Genomic DNA, 17,521 nt, shown 5'->3' with positions numbered 1-17,521 from the left:
GTTAAAAATCAGAAAGTCCAAAAGAAAAGGCTCCTATATACGTTTAAAAAATAAACAACAAATTCTGTATTTCAACTGTGGGGCACTGGGCCCAAGGGGTGTCAAGATGAGAACGTTCCAGCCTCTGGGAAGGTAGCCTCCGTGGCAGGCGCCCGAGGTGGCGACGTGGGGCTAGATGGTGAGGGAGCGTGAGGGCCACGCAGGAGGCACAGGCCATTCTCGCCGCGGGGCAGGGCCTCCTGCTTATTGAGCCTGGTGCCCACAGTATCAGGAGATGCACTGGAGGAAGGAGCTGGCATGTAAAACGCGTGCTGACATGAACCGACACCTGCCTGCCCCAGGCACATCTGGATCCGAACAGCCCACGTCTCAGCCCCGCCCTGGTGACGAAGGACGTTCCGCAGCTGCCATCCCTGCAGCTGAGACAGCCCAGTATCACTTCGTCCCAGAGGCCATCCCGGCCTCCAGTCCAAAGGAACCACAGTCCTTGGAAGTGGTGTGATAAGCTGAGCAAATCCAGTTTTCCATATGCTCTTCCTGACCCCGCCCAGCGGGAGGAGGGCAGATGGAACAGCCGTGTCCTCATTCCTCCACCTGAGCTACTGTCATCTCGGGTCTCGATGCCTGGCCCACAAAGTTGGGGTGCAGGGGGCTCCCACGGAGCACTCGGAGCCCCAGAATCTGAGCCAGGGCACCACGTGAGGGGCTCACACCCACTGAGGGGCGCAGGTGGCCCCAGGGCAGCCCCTACCCTCAGGCCCCTGACCCATCTGCCCTCGTGGGGACAGTGACCATGTGGAACTCAGGCCAGAGGCAGCCTGGCTTTGGAATTCTCCATCTGATAAACAGGACCCAACTGTGTTTCTGCCCGGTGCCGACTCTTGCCTGAGGACTCTTCTAGAAACTAAGGAAGAAAAAGAACACATGACAGGAATGAAACGAGCCCCTTTGTGTAGGTGTACTTTCAACCAACGCCTTCATGCAGCATGTGGGCCATGCTGCAGCCCACACTTGGCCAGGTTTCCCACAGGAAGAAACTGCCCGGGCCCAGGAACCCACGCTGCTGGTGGTTTTCACGCCCGTGGCTAGTCCTGGGGGGTCGATGGGTACTCTCGTGGCAGATGAAGACATGAGGTTCTACAAGACTCCCCCCGACAGCGCAGCAGCGAGCGCCACAGCCAGGGCACAGCTGGCCAGGCGCGCCCCCAGAGGCCAAACGTAGGAAACGGCAGCTTGAGAAGTGGGCCAGGCATTGAACTCACGTAATTTTCAGGCAGAAAGAAACAAAGGACGGAATGCCTCTATGTACCTCCCAGAGGGGGACAGAAATTCCCCTGGGGGTCACATTCTAGGAGGGGACCCAGCCCTGCCAACAAGTCGGGACAGGACTGAGCCCCGGCAGCTGCTGCAGCGGGAGTGGGCAGTGGGGCTTCCCGGGAAAGGAGCCTTTGAGATGTGCTTCGTTCCAATACAGGCTGGTTCTGATAAACAAGTCCAGGGGAAGAAGAGCCGAATGGTGCGCCAGGCAGAGGGCACTGCCACAGGCCTGTGTGGGGAAGCCAGGCTGTGAGTCAGGCTTTGGGAGGCGGCCTGGAGGGCGTGGCCCTGGTACAACTGCCCGGGCCCCAGAGGGAGACGTGGGTTTATAGCAGCAGCCGGGCTGCCAGATACATTGCAGCTGCCAAGTCACCGAGCAGAATGCTCCGTGCCCTGCTTCTCCTGCCCAGCCTCCTGGGAACCGCCCTGGTCAGCCCCATCTCGGGCCCCCAGGAGTGTGCCAATGGCTCGGCGCTGTGGTGTCAGGACCTGCAGGCAGCAGCCAGGTGCGGTGCCGTGGGGCTCTGCCGCAGCGCCGTGTGGAGCCAGCCCACTGCCAGGTCCCTGCCCTGCGACGTGTGCCTGGATGTGACGGCCGCTGCCAGCAACGGGCTGAACCCCAACGCCACGGAGACTGACATCCTGGCTTTGGTGACCAAGACGTGTGAGTGGCTCCCCAGCGAGAACTCTTCAGCCAGATGCAAGGGGATGGTGGACGCCCACAGCTCGGCCATCCTGAACATGCTCCGGGGGTCCCCGGAGAGCACCCCAGCACAGGTGTGTGCTGCACTCACCCTGTGCCAGCCACTGCAGAGGCAGCCGGCCACCGTGGAGGAGCCACTCTCCGAGGAGGACACATCTGAGGTGGTGGCCCCGTTTTTGGCCAATGGGCCCCTCAGTTTCCACCCTCCACAGATCCCTGAAGATGCCACGTGCCGGGACTGTGTCCAGCTGGTCAGCCGGCTCCAGGAGGCTGTGGGCTCCAACTTGTCCAGCTTGGCGGAAACGGCCACACAGCAGCAGTGCGAGTCCCTGGGGCCCAGCCTGGATCTCCTCTGCAAGATCTACGTCCTTCGCTTTCTTGCACCAGCTGAGCGAACACTCAAGTTTGTCCGCCCAGAGGAGACCTGCAGGTTGGGAGGCTTCTGTGAGGAGCCGCAGGGACCCACCCACCGGTCTCATGTGGCTGCTACGAACAGGGCCCCTTCCCTGGAGTCCCCAAGGAAGATGAGCGAGGTCCAGATGAAGGCCGGCCTGACCTGCGAGGTGTGTCTGCAAGTGATCCAGGAGCTGGACCAGTGGCTGGAATCCAATAGCACGGAGGCCTTAATCAACCACGGCCTGGAACGGCTATGCTCAGTGATGCCCGACGCCATCGCCCAGCAGTGTGTCACCTTGGTGGACACCTACAGCCCCTCCATCGTAGAGATGGTGACCAGAGTCAACCCAGAGAACATATGCAAGGTGGTCCGGCTCTGCAGCAGCCAGAGGCGGGCCCGGGACATCCGCTGGCCCCACGTGACCACACTGCCACCGCTGCTGGATGGTGAGAACCAGGGCACCTTCTGCAACGGCTGCAAGCGGCTGCTCGGCGTGTCGTCCCGCAGCCTGGAGCGCAAGAGCACCAAGCGCAACATCCTGGCGGCTTTCAAGGGCGGCTGCAGCATCCTGCCGCTGCCCTACATGATCCAGTGCAACCGCTTCGTGAACGAGTACGAGCCCGTGCTCATCGCGACCCTCATGGAGATGATGGACCCCACGGCCCTGTGCACGAGGATGGGCGCCTGCCACTCCCCCAGGACGCCGCTGCTGGGCACCGACCAGTGCGTCATGGGCCCGAGCTTCTGGTGCGGGAGCCAGGAGACGGCCGAGCTGTGTGACGCCGTGGAGCATTGCCAGCGGCACATCTGGAAAATGGCGCGCTTCCACGCAGGGCCCCACGCGTGACCGCAGCCGCGGCCGCCAGTGACCCAGTGCTTGCTCGGGTCCATCCGGGAGGCCCTTATCTCCTTGAATCCCAAACACAGGGACCTGGCGAGGTGGGTGCTGTCCCCATTCCCATTCCACAGACGAGAAACTGAGGCTCCGGCGGGGCTGGAGGTGGGATGCCCTGTCCCATCTCAATAACCGTGCCGTGTGGCTGTGCCAATGACCTGTGCCCACCCCCGCCCGGCCGAAGCCCCGCAGTCTCTGTCACTGGGCTGGTGCTGGATGTCTGAGGGGCCTGTCCTGGCCTCCGGTGCCCCCCTGCACCTTGCAGACGAATGCGCCCGCTGGCAGCCATGCTGGAGTCCTCGCTGGGGTGACCGGAGGCAGGGGTGGAGGGCGGGTGAGAGGGGCCATCACAGGTGAGGCCCATCCCTCTTGTCAAACAGCTGGGGCCGGGGGCTGGGTCTCATCCACGACCACCATCACTTGCTCAGGCCAGAGCTTCTCAACCTGGCGTCCCTGGGGGTGGTCCTGAAGGTGTGTGTGAGGTGTGTCTGTAGACCTTTCTGGGGAGGAGGCTGGGGCTTCAAGCACATCTCCCAGGGGTGCCTGGGCTCAGAGCAGACCTTCAGATGCCTCTGCCCACCACGGGACCCTCTCCTTGTACCCTGGATTCTTGGCTGCCCTGCTAACAGGCGGATGTCTAAATGAGGAGAGAAAGATGTGCCGGGTAGGAGCCCACGGGAGAGCCCAGGGGCCCGAGTGGAGCTGCGGCTGTGGGACCTTCAGTGAAGCAAGTCCCTTCATCTGTCAGAGCCTCAGTATTCCAATCGGTAGAATGGGGTGATCAGACCTGTCTCATGGGGATAGTGACACAATTCAAGGAGATGTCCACGAGCTTCTCCCCGCAGAGACCACGCCCACCTGTCTGCGGGGACCGGCACAACCCAGCGAGGGTCCTCAGAAGAACCTGGCTGTGCAAATATGGAATAAACTAAAGCGTCACCAAACGGTGCTTGCTGTGTCTCATTCTCACGCAGGCCTGCATCGCAAGCGACACAGCCCGCCCTCCTGCCTCACCCGGGTGTCCCCTCCTGCGGGAAGCCTGCCTTGAGCTCTCTGCCTGGTTCAGACCCCCACTGGTTTCCTCTTGCGTGGTGCTGTGGTCATCGTTCTTCCCAGTACATTGCGAGCCCACTGGGGACAGTCACAGGGCGCGACCCCACTGTGTGTCACGCTGAGCATTGGGCTACCACCTAGTAGGTGCTCTAATGTTTGTGTTTCACATGAGGCCAGGCCTGCTGAGGCCCAGCCGTCACCTTCAGATGAATCCTCTGAACAAGAGGAGAAGTGGGCAGGGATCTTAGTGGGTGCTCTTTTCCGAAAGGCCACACCTGAGCTCTCAGGTAAATGTCCCGGGCCCCGACCATTGGCAGGGCAGTGGCTGGGTCTGGACCCACTGGTCAGCCCTGTCCAAAATGAGGGCAGCAAAGGGCTGGTGACCACGCTGGCCCTCTAGCCCCAGGGCCCAGATGTGGCCACAAGAAGGCAGCTCTGGGTCAGACTCTAGTAACTCATGGACTCTCAAACCAGTAGACCGTGCAGGAACCAGGGTCCCCAGGACTGGTCCTGGAGGCTGTCGGTCTACCAGTGGGGGTCTCCTCTCTGTGACAGGATGGAGCTGTAGCCCCTCCTCTAGCCTGGTCTGGGGGACACCTGCTGACAGCTGTGTGACAGGTCACAGTTTCCTGGGGTGTCACTGATCACACATGGCTGGCCTGTGAGAGGCCAGGAGGGGAGTGCTACATCTCACAGGTGACCCATCCATGCAGGGCTGAGATGCCATCCTGGACCCTTCAGCCCTGAGCTCACCCTCCTTCCCCCAGCCCAAAACTTCCTGTGGTGGGCGGCTGGGGTGGGGTCTCCACAGGCTCCTTCCCTCTGCCCAGCCCACCCCAGGCCGGGAGCCAGCTGCTCCCACTGACACGCCGCAGAGCTGAGACTGCACGTAAGTCCAGCCAGTTCCCTTTGTGTGCTGGCCATGTGAGCACAGTGACCGCTGCTTACCTACAGAGGGCTTCCTACACGGCCGGGCCAGGCACGGCACCAACAGCTCTGCTTCACCCCCCTCCCCACCACCACCTACCACGAGACAGGCAACGTTATCATCCCATTTCAGAGGCAGAAACAGAGACCAGAGAGGTTTAGTAACTGGCTCAAGATCACAGAGCCAGGAGTGTGGCCCTGTACCTCTGACCCCACACCCACTGCACTTGAGAGGCTGGAATTCACGTCCTGACCCCACCACTCCCTGACGTCAGCCTGTTTCCTCATTACTAAAATTGTGGACGATCCCTACCTCTGGAGGGGGCGGGGTCCTTGGCAGGACAGATGATGACATGTGGGAGGGGCCCCTCTCTGCAGGCACAGAGTCAGTCAGGGAGGGGGGCTTTTAAAACCCAGTCCTCCCATTAGACATCGGCCTGTCTTGCCACGTTTCTAGCCTGCCTCTTAAAACCTTTTCACTGTTTTCTTTTTACGTATCTTCCACTTAACACACACTGTGATTTCAGGTCTGATACGGCCCATTTACTTTCCCCGAGTGAGCCCCTTAACCGCTCTCTGCTGCTGTTTTATCGTTTCCCTCATCAAATTCCTTTTAGATTAGAAAGCTGGGGGACGGTACATTAGCTGATTGGCAATGCTGAAACCCTGAGAGGGAGCGTGCGGGGTGTCGGGACACCGGTCTGGCTGGGGAGCCCCGCCCCACCCCAGTCCCCACCATGGAGTGGAGGGCATGGGAAAGCGTCTGCCGTGTTGAGTGCTCATGACTTCACCATCTTCCCCAAGCTCGGGGGTGGGGGCTGTCGTGTGTGTCGTGTGTGTGCTCACGGCTGCACAGGCAGTTTTGTGCGAAGCCAGAATCCTAACTCCACCACAACCCAGCATGGGTGAAACAGATGAGCCCTTCCATTCTCTGCCTCAGTCTTCGTGTCTGTGAAATGGCCCCAGCAACCCCAAAAACGACTGCTGGCTTTGGAAGCACTTTGTAAACCAGTCCTTTTGCTAGAGGACCAGTGCAGCAGGCACCTTCTGGGTTCCTGCTTCCTCCCCACCCACCCCCACCCCCAGTCACCTCCCAGGAAGGTCCAGTCTGGGCCCCACCCGACACTTCCTAGCTCTGCTCCCAGATTCTTTGTCCCTCCGCCTTTACCACATGGGACACACCGCTGATGTCACTTATTTATCTTATTTGTGGCCTGTCTCCCCTTATGCAGCATAAACTGCAGGAGGGCAGGGCTTTGCCTCAGTGGTCCCCACCGTGTTCCCATCTCCTAGGACGCAGTAGCTTAGGACAGGGCCCCAGGAGTGTTTGTTTGTCGGATGAATTAACAAACACTGGCTCTATATGACCATCATTTCAGCCTAAATCTCCCTCTGGCCTGCCCTTCGTGGGCAGGGACCACCAGGGCTGCACGTTACCACGGGCTCAGATGTTTCCGAGAAGGCGGAGCCACGGCGGGACCTCCCAGGTATAAAATATGAACACTCCATCCCTCAATAAATGAAAGTGAATCGGTCCTGCTTAGTTCCAACTGCCTTCCCAGGGACGCTGTGCAGACAGCAGCGCCCTCCAGGGCCAGACGGGCTGCGTCCGGAGGCCCACAGCTGACCGCTGGCCTGGGCCTGGGCGCACAGGCATTCCTCCTCCCCAGGCCGCCCTCCAAGCTGACCCCGGTGAATGCCCACGACCCCTCTCAGCAGTGTGTACTCCCTGCCCCGTGAGGGTCGCTGGCAAAGGCAGCGTTGCCCGGTCCCTGAACGATGGACACTCCAGCTCCTGGGTCCTTCCCCACCCCACTGCTCTTCTCACTGCCCCCACTCAGGCCCCTGCCCCATCTCACTGCCCCCCCACAGGAATTCAGACGTGAGGGTGGGGGGCAGGAGGCCGGGGCCCCTGACTCAAGTGGCCATTCTTTCTGCTTCACTCCCAACCTGGGTGTCAGAGGGCTGGTGAGGAAGGGACACTGCAGACGCCCTGGCCAGCAGGCTCGGGATAGGCCGAAACTCTGTGCCCAGAGAGGAACGGTGTCTCGCCTGGGGCCCAGGCCCAAGCTTAGTTCCACTAGGGTCTGGCTCCAACACAAGGGATGGGGCAGGAAACGTGCTGGGCCACTCAGAGGCCTTCAGGGGCCAGTGCCCCACCATCCCCACCTGAGGTCTGCTCTCCTCTGACCAAGAGGCCCACAGGAAGTGCTCTGCACCCCCCATGCGGATACAGTCGCCCGTAACAACATCCTCGAGGCTCAAATCATGCCGGAATTCTGCCCAGACATCTGAACTGTGCACGTCGGGCCCCGGCCTGGAGAGGCCGTGCAAGAGCAACAATGTCAGGTGTTCATTCTCCCACAGGCCCAGAGACGGCCCTGCCTCCCGGCTCCTGCCACCACCCACACCTTCCTGTCAGGATGGCCCAGTTTCTGTGGCCTCCCCAGGAAGGCTATCCTCATTGCTCCATCTCTCTGAAACACCCCCGATTCACCGTGTGCCCACTGTTATGGTGGGACAGGCCTGACAGCACAAGGGGACATTTCTGAAACAGACGGAAGTCTTGAGAGCCACACAGCAGCGCAGACGGGGACAGGCTTTGCCACTCACAGCTGTGTGACCTTGGGCGAGGTTCGTAACAACTCTGAGTTTCCTTGTCCCTGGCAGTACACATGGATGGTACAGGCACCCCTCCCTTGGGGTCGGGCTGAGGATGAAGTGGGGTGGCCATATCGGGGCTCACCCCACTGCCGTGCACACATGACCACAGAATACTTGCTATCCCACCGACTCAACGCCACCCCCTCCCCGGGCTGCCGGAAGCTTGCTCTCTCTCCCTGCTAACAGGGACCCAGTGAGGGCCTAAACTCACCAGCCTGGCCTACAAGAGCCGAGTGGCCAGATACCCCGTACACGCCTGTCTGTTGAGTCCAGTCTAAATGACGAAATTGCCTGGGAGAATCTGACAGACACAGGGGAGGGGGCAGTGGGGAAGGAGGGGAGAGGGAGGGAGAGGTGGGGTGGAGGGGGTGGGGGGCTGGGCGGGTCTTTTCTTCTCTGACAGATTTCCCGGTGCGAGTGGCATCTGCTACACTGGTGCTTGATGACAGACCCCAGGGGCCACCCACAGGTAAGCAGTGTGTCCTAGGAAGGCCCTTTCGAGAGCCGGACGTACGCCCCTGGCCGGTGAGGCCAGCACCGCCGCCCGGGGCTCTCCACCTGGCTCAGGGCCACCAGGCAGCCCCAGGATCCAAGCATTTCCCACTGACTGTGGGAAAAGATGTCTCAGGAAGAGTGGGCCTCGACCCAGAGATTTCTCCCCAAGATAAACAGGGGCCCTGGCTCACAGAGCAGCTGCCTCCACAGCCCGCTGCGGGTGTGTGGCCAAACGCAGCAGCAACAGGGAGAGCTTTCAGGGAGGTTCTTCTTGGGAAAGAACCTGCTGATGAAACCAGCTGGGAAATTGAAACCACAACACTTTCTGTCCCTCCTGAGCCCATGAGGGAAACACCGGGGGGGTCACCCCACTGGAGGCCTGAGCTCCGGGCTGAGTCTCCAGGACTGGACCGCCTTAGTTTCCCTTCTGTTAGTAACCTGAAGAGGTTGGACTAGATGGGGGACAGGCATGAACACCCCCAGGGCCCCAGGGACGTGGACAACGGCGGAGCCTAGGCCCTTCCAGCAGGCCCCCTCCCAGCTCAGTGCGGTGGCCCTGGGAGGACCCGGCCACTGCCACCCTTTCCTCTCATTTCTCCAGACATCAGAACCTTGGGCTGCTCATGAGAGATCTCGAAATTCTTAAATGCTGACAGCTCAATAAACACTATTTTAAAGTCCTCTTCTGGCCAAGCCAAACACGCCTGAAGATTAGGCCTGGCCCACCGGCCACCAGCAGGCGACCTCCCCTGGGCGTGCGTCTCCTGCTGGGAAGAACGCCTGACAACCATCTGACAGCTCAGAAGCCCTGGATGTTTCCTTCTGGGCTCTCACCAAGCCCAGCAAGGTACTGGAATGCCTCTGCTGTCGGGTTCCTGATCAGGAGGGAATTATGTATCATGGAGCCATTTATTTAGTACAGTGAGAGTAATGGCAGGTTTCGCCACTCCCAAACCCGTTTCTCAGGTGGACCTTCCCACGGGGAAGGACCAGATTAGGAAAGCGGGGGACTGGCAGAAGGGGAGCGGGGCGCCTTCCACTGCTGTCTTATTTAAATGCCACCACTGGCCATGGAGTTGGAGAGAAGCTACGTGCACTGCCCAAGGCCACTCAGGCCAGTCCTATGGGATTCCACAGCCAATGGTCACTCCACAGTCATCAAGGGACAGGACTGGGGCATCCAGCAAAATGGAAAACACAAGGCTCTGGCAGAGCTATGCCAGGTGTAGGCTGGGTTTAGAAGAATCTGAAGCTCTGGAATGTGAACTACAGAGGAACGCAGAGGAGGGTCATGTGCATGCAGCCTTTGGAATCCAGCCCAGGGCACAGCTCCACCTTCACCTGCCCACGCAGGGCCCAGGAGCTCAGCCCACAAGGGGCCAAGGTCAGGGGAAGGGCGGGTCTGTTCCACACCCACAGGGGAGAAACAGCACCCCTGCCAGCTCCCCAGGGAGAGCGCACCTGTACTTCCCAGAGGTGGTGAGCTGGGAGCCCTGGGGGAGGGTGGCAAGTGCTATAAATCAGGTGTTTCTTTTCCCCTGGAGTTTTGGTTATTGAACACTTATCAGCACACCACACAGTTTCTAAAGCTCCAGGATTCAAGAAGCTGCAGGAAGCCTAACACCCGAGAGAACCGCCAGGCAGCTGGGTCTCCCTGATACTGGCTGTGCCAAACCCATGCCAGTCGCACGGTGGGCGTGGGCGCTGGTTCCAGGAGGAAACAGACCATCTCCACCCTGAGCAGCTCACAGAACAGCTAAACAAAATGTTCAGTCTCTGCTTTCAACTCCCTGGGTGGACCTACTGTGTGCCGGGCACAGCTCTAGGCACTGGGCCAGCGTGAACTACACAGGCAAAGATGCTACCGCCTAATGGGGCAGACAGACCAGCCACATATGAAGAAATAGTACCAATGCTTGGAAAAGAAAGTTTCATTGAAATAATATCACGATGCTGAGCGATTACAGTAGATGTAACAGAGAAAACAGCATTGAGTGGGAAAGGCTCCTTAGGGTTGTCGGAGATGGTGGCTCTGAGCTGACATGTGACAAATGGGAGCCTAGCCTGTGAGGGAAAGGGGTTCCAGGAGGGGTGCACAGGGGCAAAGGCTGGGAAGTGGGAGAGGGGGGCAAGGGAGGCGGTTGTGGCTGGAGTGAGTGCGTACAAGGACCATGGAAGTGACCTGAGAGATGGGCATTCCCTGGAGGTCGCCGTGCAGTGCAGGGAGGGGCTACATGGCCCCTGTGTGACATGACGGGAAGCCATGGGTCCCCTTTGCTCTCTGACAGTTCACTTTGGTGGCAGGGAGACAGAGCAGTGGCTGGCACAGGCATCCAGGTGTGAGATGGTGGCGCTGGTGGTGCCGAGAGGTGAAGAGGGGTCTAGGGTCAGGATATGCCCAGCCCACACTCTCAAGCCACAGAATCATAAGCCAAATGAATGGTTATTGTTTATGCCATTAATTGTGGGGCCATTTATCATGATGCGAAACCTAACTGATACATCACCACCCCTGCTCTTTCAGTGGTTCATCCTGAAGAGGGCACAGTTTCCAGCTCCCCAAATTTCTGAGCTGGAGTTCTCTGAGACATGACATCATTTGCAGAAGGTTCCTGGTAGAGGGAAGACAATGGCCTCCTCTGCCCCCACACCCCTGCCTCCCACCAGGGACCACCTCGCACGCCATGTCCCACCCACCCTGCTTCTCACTCTCCCCTTCCTGGGCTTTGCACGGGTCGTCACTCTGCTCGAATACTCCCCTAATCGCTCACTCCCTGGTGCATCCTGAAGTCTGTCGGGATGCCGCTGCCTCCAGGAAGACGGTCCAAGCCCTAGTCCAGGTGTGCTGCCCTCCTGTGACCTCCCACGTATGTCCCCACGAGGGACAGGTCACCTGTGGCATCACCCAGCCAGCGCCTGCCTCCTGTTAGAACGCAGTCCCCATGAGAGCGGAGGCCGCGTGCCTCTCGTTTAACATGGAAACTCCCAGGTCTACGAGTGAGCACCTGGGAAGGAGCTAAGTGTTCAGGAAAATCAGCTGAAGGGAGGGCGGGTGGTGAGGAGAGCAGGGGGAAGCATGGTGATGTTTCTGACTGGTAAGGGCTTCCAGCTCACGACACAGGCAGCGCACCTAGCAGGCGCTGCGTAAATGTCTGACTAGGTGAAAACAGTCCGAAGCTCAACTTCTTCCAGGCTCCTTCCGACCTTCCACTCACTTTCTTCTATGTTCCCCGTGCTATCAGCTGAAGATGCAGTCTGGCCCTCAGCAGAGCTCTGGGAGGAAAGGGACCCATTTTACAAGTGGGTCGGAAATGTCCAGTGACTCATAAACGGCAGAGCAGGGACATCCAGAATTAGGTGCCTATAATTCTCTCAAACTATAACAAACGTTAGCATAATAATTGTAAGAAACAAAACAGCAGCATAATAAAAACACTATGCATCTTGGCCCCTATGCTAAGCAAGCTTTACCAAGACTGTTGGGCTCCAGCAACCTCCCTTTTCTGGAGGCGAGGAAACCAGGGCTCAGAGAAATGCACTGACTGTTCCCGCACCAGCTAATAACCAGCAGTGCTGGGGTCCCCCCCAGTGCAACTCTGCTGAGGGCTCATCCCCCAGGTGCAACTCGCCCTGTAAACAGGTTTATGGCTCCATCCTTCAAAACACACTCAAGTGAGGTTTATTACATAATAGAAAACAAAGACAGTTTTTTCATATGTTTTCCTCTCCGGGAGTTTTATTAAAATCCAGTAAATCTCCAGGGCAGAGCGTGACTTTAATGCAAAGGACAGGAGAGCAGACCACAGGGAAGGGGGTGGGAGATGAGCCGGGGAAAGTGTAAAACTCCAGGTAATACTTCAGGCTCAGCCCCTCTGGAAACCACAAGGAGCTGTGCACGCCACGCCACTGGGTCCTGGAGGGCAAGAGGAAATGTCAAACACCTCCTCCTCGCCACGGTCTGCTTTGCCCGACAGCCTAACCATGCCTCCCTCCACCAGCCACGTGCTCACTGTAACCACCAGTCCTCGCATGGCTCCCACCACCTACAGGACAGACATCAGTCCTGCTGGGCTGGCACACAGGCCTCCTGGGTCCAACCCCCGCGGGACTCACACACAGCCTCCCACCACCCGTGCCTACCTCACTCTTTAGCCACTCCGAACTGCTCAGGATTCCTCCCACACCGGGCTGGTCCACGCCTCCGTGTGTCTGCACGTTCCCTGTCTACAATGCCTTTCCCCTGCCTGTCTGCCTGGAAAACCCCTAGTCTTCCTTCAAAGTCCAGTTTAGACATCACCTCCTCTGAAATGACAAGTTACCCCCTCACGGGTTCCTCAACACTAGACGCTGGCGCCCCCATCAGTCTCCTCCTCTCTATCAAGGTTGGTATCGCCTTCATGGCCGGTGCTAAGATCTAGTAAAGTGCTAGTACAAAGACGATACTCGAGAAATGTTTACAGAATCCAATTACCTGCAAGTGTGTCTTAATATCTTGTGTTCAGTCTTGGTGCCCCAGTCAGGCCTTCACCTGACGAGGGACACGGAGGCGACCTAAAGGCCGCTGTCTCTGGATGCCTGCACGCCCTCTGTGGTCAAGAGAATAACGGCCCCCTAATGCATTCACATCCCAAAGCCCAGAGACTGAGCGCATGTCACCTTGTGGGCAAAAGGCACTTTGCTGATGTGATTAAGATGGGGACGTCATCTTGGATTATCCAAATGAACCCAGTCTAATCACACGGGTCCTTACAAGGGAAAACCTTTCCAAGCTATGGTCAAAGAAAGAGATGGGAAAACAAAGGGTCCAAGAGCGTACACCCTGCTGTGCAGGTGGCAGAAGCGCGGGAGCCAAGGAATGCAGGTGGACCCTAGAGGCAGGGAAAGGCCATGAGGGATGTTCCCCAGAGTCTCAGGGAGGGAACGCAGCCCTGTCAGCAGCTTGATTGGAGCCCGTGAGAGAGATCCCTATCAGACTTCTGCTCTCCAGAACTGCATAATAATGAACTGCTGCTATTTTAAGCCGCTAAGTTTGTGGGAATTTGCTATAACAGCAAAAACAAATGAATGTGCCCTGTGCACCAGCCTGGCTGTTTCCCATGGGGTTCCCCAAACCCTGGGCATTTCCCAGCCTCTGCACCGTTGCCCTGCAGCTCCGCTGCCTGGGTTCCATTCCCCTGGTTCCCCTGCCCGTCTCTGCCTGGTGAACTTCTACTCATCCTTCAGAACCCATTTCCAAGGTAGCTCTTATGGACCAGCGTGGCCTGGGGTAGGCCTGCCACATCCCTGAGGCTCAGCCGTGTCCCATGGCACCCATGCTGGAGGGCGCCATCTTGGATTCTTGGCTCTCCCACTAGTTGGCGTGACGCTGGATGGCAAGTGCCGGGGTTCTGTTCGTTCTGAATCTTTGATGCCCAGAACAGTGCCTGGCACATCGCACAACGTTGGGAAGCAGCTGATTAATGGCTGGGGCTCGGGCAGTCAAGGTCAGGGGTTGTGCGGGCCAGCGGTCACCCCCTTGCCTGCTGCCCCAGCCTCCCTGTAGCTGGAGGTGTTACCTCCACCAGGAAAGGAGGTAGGGCTCCCGCACGCCTCAGCTCCCCTGCTGGCTGGCTCTTTAATGTCCCCTCCCCCCAGTACTACCCATCACAGTCTCAGAGACAAACCCTCCACACACCCTGTGATCCAATATGTGGGAAAGAAAGTCACATGGAGGATCTCATCCTAAGAACAGAACCAGAGATGTGGGAACAGCGCAGTACAAGGCCACTCACCACAGCTTTCTTTACACCTTTGTATTCACGAAAATGGAAAGTGACACAGGTACCTGAAATGAGGATCTGGGTAAATAAATAATGCCTCCTTCTGCTGAGAGCATGTTAAACAGCCACTAAAATAGTGGTTTTGAAAATATGTGGGAGCATAGGAAAATGTTTAACACGTAATATTAAATTGGGATTCAAGATTTATAAAACATGTACATATTTGCATCTTGAAAAGACTAATGAGAATAGCCACCTCAAATATTAACCGTTGAAATCTTGTAAGGTGAATTAACACAGGGGATTTGTTCTTATGCCTCATTTATTTTACAGCTTCCAAAATTTCCCTAATGATCATACATTATAATTTTTTTTACATAAGGTATTTTTTGGGGAGAGGTTTCTGGAGCGGAATTTAGCAACACTCTTATTGAGAGTCTCTGTAAAAGGGTTAAGGACGTAACTCAGCATCCTGCTTTGGACAACGTGCGGTCATTATCTCTGATTCATGAGTGGCACTTTGTGGGTTTCCATGTGCCCCGTAAACCCCTGGCTCACATCTGTTCCAGAGCTTCTGCCAGTGCCAAAACACAGGAAACTCCCGACCCCAGAGACGAGATGGGCAGGAGGCTGTGGCAGAGGGTCTGGGGGCACTCAGGGGAGGCACCTGACCCAGCCAGAGTTTGATGGGGACCGGGGAAGGGCTTGGGGGGGAGGGGACATCCGGCACAGTGGGGATGGGGGACGGGGAGGCAGGGAAGAACCCGAGGAGGCTGCTGTGGGGTGGGGGGAGGCCCAGAGGCCCCCAGGGAAGCCCCCAGGTCCGTGGAGGTGGAGAGAGAATTCTCTACGGGGAGAACCTGCGAGTGTCAGGAGGACCAATGAGACGGTCCAAGGCTAATGCAGGCCCGGGAATCAGATCGTCACCACTGAATCCCCAGGCGGCCCCTCCCCCCATGGGCATCTGTCTCTTGTTTTGGAAAAAGCCTCTGAGATGAAGGAATGGATTGGGAAGCCATGCTGTGGGCTCAGAAGGTACAGGGTCGCCTCTGTGGGCTGGGCTGTCATCATGGCTGCAAGGGAAACCAGGTCCCCCTGCAAACTGTCAGAAAGCTACACTCAGAACAAAAGCTCTGCTCAGGGCAGAAGCTGCCGGGGCTGCTCTGAAGGACCAGGAACCTGTGTCCTGTCTGCTTCTCCCTGAGACCCCTTCTAGAGCCTGGGATGGCCTTTCCGGCCTGCAGGAAAAACGATGGAGGAAAGCATGTATGATGGTCCGTGCCATGTGGGTGAGCCCAGGTGGCATGTAGCTCCCTAAGGGTGGGTCCCACACGGGAAGCCGGACTTGGGCCTGACCAGGACGGAGACAGACAGAAGATTCCCGTCATCTGCAAGGTCAGCAGCTGCACTTCTGTAATGCAGCCTCAGGTGAAAGAAGGCATGTGGGTACCTGCTGCACATGGATGTGACAAAGTTTGGTGCGATGGATGCCGGGAGGGTGAGGATGGGCATACCTGAGAAGCTGCTGGCCATAGCAACATGGGAGGTACTGAGTAGGGAGAGCTGTCCAGACAGACAGGAAGACGGTGCTGCTTGAGGACCAGGGCTGGGTCTTCTTCCAGGAAGTCCTCCCTGATTATTACCACTCCTGTGACTCGACAGAGTGGGCATGTCTAGTGCTTCCTTGGTTCTCTTGGTCCTATTGCAACGCAGATTATGGGCCATCATCCTGGGCTGTTTCACTTATCTGTACCCCTACTAAACTGAGAGTCTTGGGGGTCATTTGCCATAGTTTACTCAACCCTAGAGCCTGGATGGATGGATGGATGGATGGATGGATGGATGGATGATAGATGGATGGATGGATAGATGATGGATGCATGGATGGATGGATGGATAGATGATGGATGGATGGATGGATGGATGGATGGATGGATGGATGACGGATGGATGGATGAGACATGGGAAGGGGAGAAAGGAGGAGGGAAGATCAGCAGGCAGAGACCACAGTCAGTACTAGTGCCTGGAAGGCATCAGAGTGTGGGACAGAGGGAGCCAAGATCTGCGGCAGGGCAGGCGTTGGTGTCAGCACAGAGGGGGAGCTGAGGACACTGAGGGATTTCCTCAAACTTCCTGTGACCTCTCAGCCACCCAAATCTTGTCCCAGAGCATTTTACAGGCATCTCAAAGCCTCAGATTCTGACCTCATCAGAATGTTGATTCAAATTGAATTATTTATTGACTAGACTCAAACCCTGGAAGCTTTTAAGGCAGCACCTCTCTCGATCCCTATCTGCTCAGAGTCTTATTGAAATCAAACTCAGATCTCCATGGTGATGTGAAAGCAAACACAGAGAGAGACTGTCCGGGGAGTGAGAATGTAGCTGGTGAAAAGCCAACCGGACATTGTAAGGTAATGGATTCAAGAAGGAAACAGCCCTCTGACACCTACTAAGTGCAGGTGTTTTACACACGCTATCTGTTGTCTTCATAACAACCTACGAGCCTGCGTCAGGCTCAGTGTACAGATGAGGCTCGGAGATGAAGCAGGGACATTCCAGAGCCAGAACGGAAACCAAGATCCATCTGCGTGGGGCACAGACCCACAGAGGAATTCTAGAGTCTGCACTAGCCTGAGGGAAAGCCCATTACAGTCTAAGACTTTATAACAGACTCAAACCCCGTCTGGCTAGGCCACCAAAGGACACAGAGTATCTCTAATTTTCCCATCTGAAACCTGTGGCTACGAGAGCTCAGCACCCTGTGCCTGTGAGACCCTCTCAGCATAACTGCTCTCGTTAGCCCTGACATCTGGGGACCAGGAGAGGCACGCTGTGTCGCCCCAGGGCTGCCCACCGGCTTCTGAAACACTGCACACACAGCGCGGCTCTGTCCGTCTCACCCTCATGACCGCGAAGCTCTGTGGACGTCCCCACCCCCGCTGTCATCACCTCCGCCGAGAAGGTCCTTTGTGCTTCCTTATATTAGTGAATGTCAAGAGGTCTTTGCACGGCTGTGGTTTGACTGCTCAAATTCCTTATACTCTGCATTTGTAACACTTAGCGCTAAAATTCTGTGTGTTCAAAAAGAGAGGAGACACTACGGGAACATAGAAGCAAACCTGGTTTTAAATACAACAGCATAAGAGCACAGTACCATTGTACGGGAACTGACGCGACCTGAACATCTCAAATGCCAGCTCTACTGGAGTCCAAATCCATAAAACAGAGTTTCCCAAAGTTAGTTCCATGGAAAACCAATCCTAGGAAATGCTCAGCAGAACAAAAATAAAGTAATACATAAATATGAAA

General features: G+C 57.1%; 2 protein-coding genes across 4 annotated transcripts in view; one reads left to right on the top strand and one right to left on the bottom strand.

Annotated features, from left to right (window-relative positions):
- SORCS2 (sortilin related VPS10 domain containing receptor 2) overlaps positions 1-17,521 on the bottom strand; it is a 426,038-nt gene that overhangs the window by 202,424 nt on the left and 206,093 nt on the right. The window lies entirely within an intron of this gene.
- Positions 858-4,319, top strand: PSAPL1 (prosaposin like 1). The gene has a single exon (XM_019748209.3). It carries the CDS (start codon positions 1,699-1,701, stop codon positions 3,262-3,264), a length of 1,566 nt encoding a protein of 521 aa, XP_019603768.2. The 5' UTR covers positions 858-1,698; the 3' UTR covers positions 3,265-4,319.

Source organism: Rhinolophus sinicus, chromosome 1, assembly GCF_057876585.1.
Source record: "Rhinolophus sinicus isolate RSI-liver-muscle chromosome 1, RSI-T2T, whole genome shotgun sequence".
Taxonomy (NCBI): domain Eukaryota; kingdom Metazoa; phylum Chordata; class Mammalia; order Chiroptera; family Rhinolophidae; genus Rhinolophus; species Rhinolophus sinicus.
Note: the sequence above shows the minus strand (reverse complement) of the source record. Positions and strands in the feature narration are given on the sequence as shown.

Bases quoted from the DNA above. Each gene is read 5' to 3' on its own strand.
- PSAPL1 (XM_019748209.3), top strand. From the start codon at position 1,699: ATGCTCCGTGCCCTGCTTCTCCTGCCCAGCCTCCTGGGAACCGCCCTG.